The following is an 8,784-nucleotide window of genomic DNA, read 5'->3' on the forward strand; positions in this document are numbered from 1 at the left end:
GGAGGCCTTACATGGAGTGTGGATATCGTGGGACCTTCTGCCACAGGGGGAAATGCCCTCGTGGCAACGATTACCTGGGGTCGTGTCGTTCTGGGTATAATTGCTGTAGGTGGTAAGTTTAGGATTTATTTGGGGCAAAGATGACTTCCCAAATTATCCTTTGAATCCCAAGCAGCAGGATTTTCCTCATAATCATAATTCTGAAAACCCTTTCCTTTGTGTAGGTTGTAGTGTGGCTAATTGTGGAGAATCTCCATCGCTTTTGACGTCGTGGGATTCAAGGAATTGTTGTAGAAATTTGTCATTCTCCTTTCAATAAAAGCAAGGTCTGGGGAGGTTGCATGGCTGCCCTGTGTGGTGTTGTCATTCATTTCCAAAAGTAATTAATATCCCATTCATTTCCCAAGTCTTATTTCCATTAAGAATTTTAAACAAGAATTCCGAAATCAATCCAAACCTGCCAGAAATGTGTAGTTCACTTAAATATTTACTCCTCTTGGGCTGCTGATTGAGTGAGTGCTGGCAAGTTCTCCACACACACCTGCTAGGGAATCCTCTGTCATGAGTGAGATCAGTCACCATTGCCCCTGGGAGCACAAAAGTCTTTAAAGCGTGATGCTTTCACAGCACCTCTGCTCTGAAAGCTATGGGTTCCCATCTCCTGACCCAGAGCTTTCTGACCTGGGACCAGCATCTTGTTTCATTATGAGAAGTAAAGTCACACTGAGCAGGACACATTGGTAATCTGAAGTTTGATTTTACCCTTGGCATTTCTGTCTGATATAAATTTGGAGCGAATCTGCAAAATTTATATTGGCTGCAGCTGCAAATCAGGAGATCAGAGTTAGACCTGTGACACTGAGGCAATTATAGAAACATGTGTGAGAGGCCAACCCCACTGTGCCTCTGATCTCTTCAAGGAAATTCAGCCTGTCCTGCCCTGGACCACAACAGAAAAGGTGGAAGGTGCAGGTTGCTCAGAGAGCTCCTGTCTCTGCAGCTGCTCCTGCACGGTCAGGAGCATCCTTGTGCTGACAAGGGATCCTTGGTGCCCAGAGAAGCTGTGGCTGCTCCTGGCAGGGAGTTGAAATGAGATGGTCTTTAAGGCCCCTTCCAATCCAAACCATTCTGTGATCCTGTGAAGGGAGGAGCAGTAATGCCTGATTTTTAAGGGAAGCAACCAACCCAAGTGCAAAGTGACTCGAAGCCCTGAGCTGCCCATTTGTTGCAAAGCATTTTCCCACCCTCCACAGAATCACAGAACCACAGAATCACAGAATTTCTAGGGTTGGAAGGCACCTCTGGAGATCATCCAGTCCAACACCGCAGCCAGGGCAGGGTCACCCGGAGCAGGTGACACAGGGACACATCCAGGTGGGTTTGGCATGTCTCCAAAAAGGAAACTCCACACCCTCCCTGGGCAGCTGTTCCAGTGCTCTGCCACCCTCAGTGTAAAGAAGTTCTTCCTCAAGTAGAAGTGGAATTTATTGTGTTTCAGTTTATGGCCACTACTCCTCATCCTATGGCTGGGTACCACTGAAAAGAGTCAGTCACCATCCTCTGACACCCCTTGGAGATATTTATATGGATTGTTGAGGTCTCCTCTCGGTATTCTCCAGACTGAACAGGCCCAGCTCCCTCACTCTCTGGGCCTGTTCAAAGCAGATGCTCCTGCAAAAGACTCAACCAGCATTGAGACCACAGCCTTGTGCAGGGCAGGAAGCTGGGCCAACAGCTGCCTCCCAGGAATCTCCCTGGATGGAAACCTGAGGAAGTTGCCAAGTGGACCCAAACCAGCAATTTACAGTTGGTGTCCTAAGAGGTTTTTGCACAATCCACAGTAGGTGAATGTTTCACAAACTGGAATGGCACAAGATTCTTGCTCAAGGACTGAGGACTTTGCAGGGAGGGTTCAGACCTTGTAATTTTAGATTTCATCTGTCTGTAGCCAGCATCATGTCGCTCTGTTAGGAATGGCTGGGATTGAATGACACAGACTCTCATGGAGTCGATTAGGAGAATGTCTCTCAGCTTATTACTTCAGCTCTGTTTTATAGACTGATATGTGGAAAGTACAGAAAGGAAACTCTTATTGGTTAGTAAACTACTACATTTCCATCATTGGTCAGTGGGGCACACTACCCCCTGACTTTCTCCTGCAAAGAAAACAAGAGACAGGAAAACAACACCTGTAAGGCTGTTTTCTGTCTTTGAGGATTGTTTTGAATCCTCCCATGAATTTCCCAGGCTAGCTCCTCAGGCAGGACTGAGAGCTATGTGGCCTGTAATTTCTACAGGCTCTCTTCTTTCAGAGTTAGACACAGAGTCCACAGCATCATGCAGAATCCAGTCTCATCATGCTTTTAGCTCACCACCACAAAGAGCTGTCCTTGCCTTTAAGGCTGGGGAATGGCTTTGAGAGCCAGTTTAGAGTGAAACAGGCTGAAACCCCCTCGGATCCATGCTGCACATCTCCTCCCTGCATTTTACCCCAATCCCATCTCCCCAGCACTCTACACATTCAAATTCATGGAATCAGAGACTCATAAAACAGTTTGCGTTGGAAGGGACCTTAAAATCACATAGATCCAAGTCCCCTGACACAGGCAGGGACATCTTCCACTACCCCAGATTGCTCCAAGCCCCATCCAGCCTGGCCTTGGGCTGGCCTTAAACCCTTCCAGGGATAAGGCTGATGTGTGTGCTAAAGAGCAACAGCACAGAGATGCAGCTAATTGCCACCTTAATGAAGCCCTGTAAGGAACCTGACTACTGGACATAGCTGCTCCCAGTCCCTTGCCTCCTGGGGTTATGATGCCAAGACAGCTCAGCAGATATTAAAAATAATTGGGGCATGGCCTTTTCCCTTTTTCTGGCTGGAGCTGTAGGATCAGGATTTCCTTCAGTGGTGAAGGAAATAAGAAGCTGTCCTGAGTGCTCTGACTACCATGGCAGAGTAGTAGTGATCCCCCGGGGTACAGCTCTGCAAATAGTTTGTACAATGTCCCTCACTGGGGAGTGATAAAACAGTGAAATATGGTGAGTTGCTTGGATCAAAGGCATTTTCATGTATTGCCCAGAGGAGCTGTGGCTGCCCCATCCCTGGCAGTGTTCAAAGACAGATTGGACGGGGCTTGGAGCACCTACTGGAAGGTGTCCCTGCCCATAGCAGCTGTCTGGAACCTCCTGGTCCCTTCCAAACCAAATCATTGTGTGACTCTGTGATTCCTGTGACCTCTCAGTGAACACACACCAGGCACAAGTGTGTTTTTCACATCCATCCCCACACACGCGCCCGTAACGCTTGGTGAGACTGCAGCAAGGCTGGAAGCGTTTATGAAGATGCCCCATCAAACAGCAAAGGGTTACACACAGCAAACTCCAGCAAACAAAGCCACAATTAAACCCTGTCCTTCCTGGGATTGCTGGTTGGACCGGGATGTCATCCCGAGTGGCGTCTTCCCAGTTATTTTCAAGTGAAGCATAGAGAGCGCGCTTCCCGCGGGGGGAGGAGGACAGAGCTCCTTTGTGTGGTGAAAGCTGATTGTTTGCCAAGGCCTAACGAACAGGGATGCTGTTTGTGTGTCCCCAGAGGTGTCCAGCAAACCACAGCTCCGAGCAGCCCTTACGCAAGGCAGGATGACACAAGACCCTGGGCTGGAGGCCTGGGAATCCTCCTCAGGTGTCAGATGAGGAAAGCTCTGCTTGTTTTTCTCTGTTGGGGGAAGAAACAGGAAAAAAGAAGCTTTGGGGCTGGACATTTTGAGGACTCGCCATCCCAAGGGACATTGTGCCACGAGGAGAGACCAAAGCACTGCTGCTGGTGCCAGGAAGCTCCGACTCCCGGGCTGCCGAGTGCATCCTCCCAGCAGTGACTGGTCACATCCCCTCTCCTCGGCTCTGTCCCCTCGCAGGTGCTACACGACCTGCAGGAAGGGACCCTCCCACTCACCCTGCCTCCTTTCTCTTCTCCCCAGAGCCGCGACTCTGCTGGAGACTCCCAGGCATGCGGATCCTGCCTGTCCTCTGTGCTCTGCTCCTCCTGATGCTCCGGGGAGTGACAGGTAAGAAATGTGGAGAATTTGTCCTTTGTCTGTGTTTTTTAGGGATTTGTCACCTGAGCTGATGAGACACCTCTGAGTTCTCCTGGTGTCTGTGCCATCCCCGCCAGGTCCCTCTCACCCCACACCTTTAAAAAAAGACTCCATATGCAGATTCTGATGTTGGGAGCAGATCTGGGGCTTTGTATTAAAGCTCTCATCCTTCCAAAACAGGGATTTGACCCCTCTCCATGACTGCTGACCCTTGTATTTCTGAGTCAGCAGCACTGGGCACAGCAGCCCTGCTGGAGATGAGGAGGAGGAGCGGGGAGGAAGGGAAATCGTGCTTCCACCCTTGGACTTGTCCCTTGTTCCAGGGAGGAGGCAGCAGGCACGATGGAGACCTCTCCCAGAGCCTCCTTAGGGGTGCAGTGGCTGTCTCCCACCCATAAAGTGCCATAAACTCACCCGGATTTCTGCTGCAGGCTCCTCCTGCTCAGCAATTGTGGCAGGGGACAAGCAGGGCTGGCAGGGACAGGGGCTGTGCTCAGCATCCCGGCTGAAAGTCTCCTGTTCCCGTGTCCTGCAGGGCTGTCCCCGGTCCGAGCATCAGCCCAGGACTGCGAGCGCCGCGGGGGATTCTGCTCCCACCGCTCCTGCCCGCCGGGGATCGGCCGCATCGGGCTCTGCTCCGAGCAGGAATTCTGCTGTCGGATGTGAGTTCTGGGCTGCCCGGAGGGCTCAGCTTGGGGGATAAAACGGGGAACGCGCAGCCCAAGGGTGCAGGGACATTCCTGCACTGCCAGAGCTTTCCTCCCACAGGCGGTGGTATCCCTGAGGGGCTCCCGGATCCCCGAGAAGCACACCAGCCCCCTGGTCGGGATGATGCTGCCTGGAGGCACCGAGCACTGCCAGGGGCAGCAGCAGCAGCCCTGCACATCCAGACCTGGATCCCAAGGGAATCCCATCCCCCAGTGTCCCCAATACAAGGTGGTGGTCATTGCCATCACACACTGAGATGTGTGTCCTGGGTGTGCATCTCTTTCTCTGCGTGTAGGGGAGGGCTGAGAGGATGGGGTGAATTCCTGGCAGACACGGACACACAAACGCTGTCCTTCTCTCCATGCTGGCCTCAGCCACACCAGCATCTCCACCCATGGTGGGAGAGGGGACACGTGTGACGCTCGCAGGGACCCCAATGCCAGCCTTCTGTCTCAGCAAGGGGACTCCAGCACTTCTCACACAGGGATGGAGGGGTTGCTATGACCACCCTCATTTCAGTAGGGACCTGCTGGTTGTCCCCTGGCTCTCAGGCTGGGTCAGGAGTCCTTGTGGGGCTGTTCCATGGGACACACACTGCCTTGGGTCCATCCCCAGCTGTGGGGCCTGGGGTGTTGTGGGGCCCAGGGGTATCTGGGGGGCGGGAGAAGTCATTCCATGCTCCAGAGGGAATAGGGACTGATGGCTGAGCCATGGGGGTTCTCAGGAGTTTAGGGTTGAGTTGGGGGTCAGTGCTGGGAGGGTGTCAAGGACTGGGGCTGGGGCTCAGTTAGGAGCCCAGCTGGGTCATTGTGGATGATTTGGGTGGCAGATCCAGGATGCTCAGCTCAGGGGTACCATGGGGGTGGCCCCTGCACTGCTGTGGGGCAGTGACCACAGGGATGCTGGGACAGAGGACACTCACTGCTCCCCTCCATGGAGCAGGGCAGCCAGGGGTGGGAGCAGCCTCTCCTGGGGTATTGGGCATTGCTGGGGGTACAGGGAAGGTCAGATTAGGGTGCCAGATGTGGGTCCAAGTCTGGATCATCAAGGCCAAGCTGCAGTTCAGATGAGGTTGAGCACAAGATGCGATGCCCAGGTCAGAGCAGCTTCCCAGGGCAGGGCAGGCCCCAGCCATGGCCTCCCTGCAATGGGGATTACAGAACCCTTTTCCACACCATAAGCAGCAATCCCTGGCTCTGGACTGGTCCTGAGTGTGGTTCCAAACCTCCAGAAGCGAGGATATTCCAAGGACCCATCAATGGACACCCAATCCTACCTCTACAGATAGATGCTCAAGGGATGTCCCCACCATGCATCAAGGCCAGGCTGGACAGGGCTTGGAGAATCCTGGGATAGTGGAAGACATCCCTGCCCATGGCAGGGGGTGGAATGAGATGAATTACAAAGTTCCTTCCAACCCAAACCATTCCATGATCCCATGCATCTCTCTGAGAGAGGACACCAGACCCTGTGTCCCTGATGTATCCAATCTCAAGTCCATTCTCCTCTTCAGGATCCAGCTCCAAGAGCTTTGGTCTCTCCAAGCAATGGACCAGCACCCTGGAGACACACCACAGACAGACTGTTTGTACAAAAAAGGGGTTACAAATAAAGTTTACTAGGAATATAGGACACGTAATAAGATGGATGTAGGGCCAGAAAGCAGCCATGGATACATTGCTTCTTCCTCTCTCATGATCTTTCCTCCATGAGCCACCTTGATCTTCAGCCTTCTGAAACACCACAGAATTCCTATAAATCCAAAAACTTTCCTGATCAAGTCCACACCTCTAAGGCCTGATAAGGCCCTATTCACCTTCCTTCACAAATCTCCCATAGATTGAACATTTTAATACAGCATTTTGCCGCTGTTGAGCAAAATCCACATTTGTGGATTTTGTACCAAGTGGGGCAGTTTCAGAAGCAGTGGGTTCAGACAGAATGAGGCGAGGTGTGGTCTCCCCTGACTGCATGTCCTCTTTGCACTGCTTGACTATTTGAGTAGACATCAGAAAGGCATCCTTAGGTTTATCACCTCCTGGCAGGTGGAACGCAAGCCAGCTTGGCAAGGATGAAGCTGTTCTTGTGAAGGTAAAAGAGAAGGAAACCAAAATTTTTTGAATGATTCTGTGTGTCACACAGCACCAGCTCCCTAAGCAAACTGACAGAGACAGATATTTTATCATAGAAAATATTTTACCATAGAATCTCAGAATGGTTTGGGGAAAAAGGGACTTTTAAGGTCATCCAGTTCCACCCCCACCATGATCAGGGACACCTTCCACTATCCCAGGCTGCTCCAAGCCCCATCCAACCTGGCCTTGGACACTTCCAGGGATGAGGCAGCAACCTCTGGGCAGCCTGTGCCAGGGCCTCACCACCTTCACAGGAGAGATTGGTTGGGACTGGTTCCTACCTCTGCCTGCACCCACCAGCCTGTTTTGTGCACCCCAGGCAGTTCATGCCATGCCACCACAGCCTGGGTGCCTCTGTGCCATGGGTGTCACAAGAAGTGTTGCATGGTGACAATGGTGACATCGATTGCAACAGCCCCAGGAGGCACCACAGCCTCTGTCCTTGCATCAGAGAGGAATAAGGAGAAGCCCCAGCATCCCCACATGGATGGGTGGACTTCTGATTGGCCAGGGGGAGATGTGTCAGCAGAAATCAGTGAATGTCCCCACAGCTTGCAACAATATAAAATCAGAGTGTTTTGGCCAAAAAGTGCTCCTTGAACCCAAGAGGTGCTGGACACAGCGATTCTTGTTGGGTTTGTTGCTGCTTGAACACCCAGACCTTCATCAGGTAGGTGACTGTGGGGTCTTCTGGAAAAGGATTGGATGAGGTAATGGATCTTCCAGAGACTGAAGCATCATGAAATGCTCCCGAGGTTGGCAGGGTGGTACAAACCACAGAATTCTTTCTAAGAGGGAAATAGAGGAAACATCATCTGCTGTGTTTGGAAACAGTCCATCTGCAGTTTGGTGAAGAGCCCAGGCTCTTGCCCTGCCTGGGCTCCTGCATGTCCCCATTGCCTTGGTGTCCCCTCTGCAGCCCTGTGAAGACCCAGGAGAGGCAGCAGCCATGAAGATCCTGTTCCTGCTCTTCCCCCTGATCCTCCTGTTGGTCCAGGGTGCTGCAGGTGAGAGGGGAAGAGGGGAAATGGGGGAATTACTCCAGCAGTGGGAATTCAAAGTCCCTGGAAGTGACCATGTTTGTGGAGGTGATGAGAAGGTAACAGGGGATTGAGGTCAAAGGGGTTTCTCCAGTGATAGTTCTTTAGGACATAGACATGGGGTGGAAAGATCCCATGGACATAGAATACTAACTTCTTTGGTGGGTCAGGAAGGGGTTTGGTTTCAGGCTTCCACTCTGCAGCCAGCTGTTCCCTGTGTGTCTCTGAAAGTTCTTTTGCCCTGTGATCTTTGCTGTGGGGAGGTTGGAGCTGAATCCATCCACTGGCCAGAAACAAATACCATCAGCCTTTTGCAACTGTGCACTGCTCTCACAGATGATTGCTTTAATTGTTCTGTGTGTTTCTTTCCCCATGGAAACCCAAAATGCAGCTGGATGCAGGCAAAGAGGGGGATACTGCACTTATGGGAGATGCACCTTCCCTGCGAGACCCATTGGAAGATGCACGCTGTACAGTGTGTGCTGCAAGAGATAAGGTATGGAATCCTGCCTGAGGACAGAGTTCCCTCTTTTGTCCACAATGAGATATGCAACAAATTTATTTCCTGTAAATGTCTGCTACATAATCTCCTTATCTATTCTTTGTGGGAGAGATGCCCAAGGAGGGAGGAAATAGTCCTTGTGGGTATTGGAGCTGCCCTGAGTGGGGCTGCAGCAGCCCCAGGTCAGCCAGGGCCTCCCCAGTCCTCCACACCCTGGGCATTGCAGGGCAGGGGGAGAGAGGGACAGGGAAAGTTACACCACGTGATGTCCTTGTTTCTTTTCTTCCTGAAGAATCTGGGGTTGA

General features: G+C 52.0%; 1 protein-coding gene and 1 long non-coding RNA gene across 2 annotated transcripts; both read left to right on the forward strand.

Moving 5' to 3' along the window:
* Positions 1–347, forward strand: LOC107201151. The gene is made up of 2 exons (XR_001520041.2): positions 1–112; positions 225–347. It is a non-coding gene; the product is annotated as an uncharacterized LOC107201151 (long non-coding RNA).
* Positions 348–3,593: 3,246 nt separating this feature from the next.
* LOC107201150 (gallinacin-5-like) lies at positions 3,594–5,059 on the forward strand. Its single transcript, XM_015620353.2, has 4 exons — positions 3,594–3,682; positions 3,978–4,064; positions 4,630–4,756; positions 4,863–5,059. Exons 1-4 carry the CDS (start codon positions 3,640–3,642, stop codon positions 4,876–4,878), a joined length of 273 nt encoding a protein of 90 aa, XP_015475839.1. The 5' UTR covers positions 3,594–3,639; the 3' UTR covers positions 4,879–5,059.
* The last annotated feature ends 3,725 nt before the right edge of the window (positions 5,060–8,784 follow it).

This window comes from Parus major, chromosome 3 (genome assembly GCF_001522545.3).
Source record: "Parus major isolate Abel chromosome 3, Parus_major1.1, whole genome shotgun sequence".
In the NCBI taxonomy this organism is placed as follows: domain Eukaryota; kingdom Metazoa; phylum Chordata; class Aves; order Passeriformes; family Paridae; genus Parus; species Parus major.

What these genes read in the sequence shown, in the direction of transcription:
- LOC107201150 (XM_015620353.2), top strand. Translation starts at nt 3,640, where the DNA reads ATGACACAAGACCCTGGGCTGGAGGCCTGGGAATCCTCCTCAG. An exon ending in GGCCTGGGAATCCTCCTCAG is followed by an intron (nt 3,683 to 3,977) that starts GTGTCAGATGAG and finishes TCTTCTCCCCAG; the next exon opens with AGCCGCGACTCTGCTGGAGA. An exon ending in GATGCTCCGGGGAGTGACAG is followed by an intron (nt 4,065 to 4,629) that starts GTAAGAAATGTG and finishes CGTGTCCTGCAG; the next exon opens with GGCTGTCCCCGGTCCGAGCA.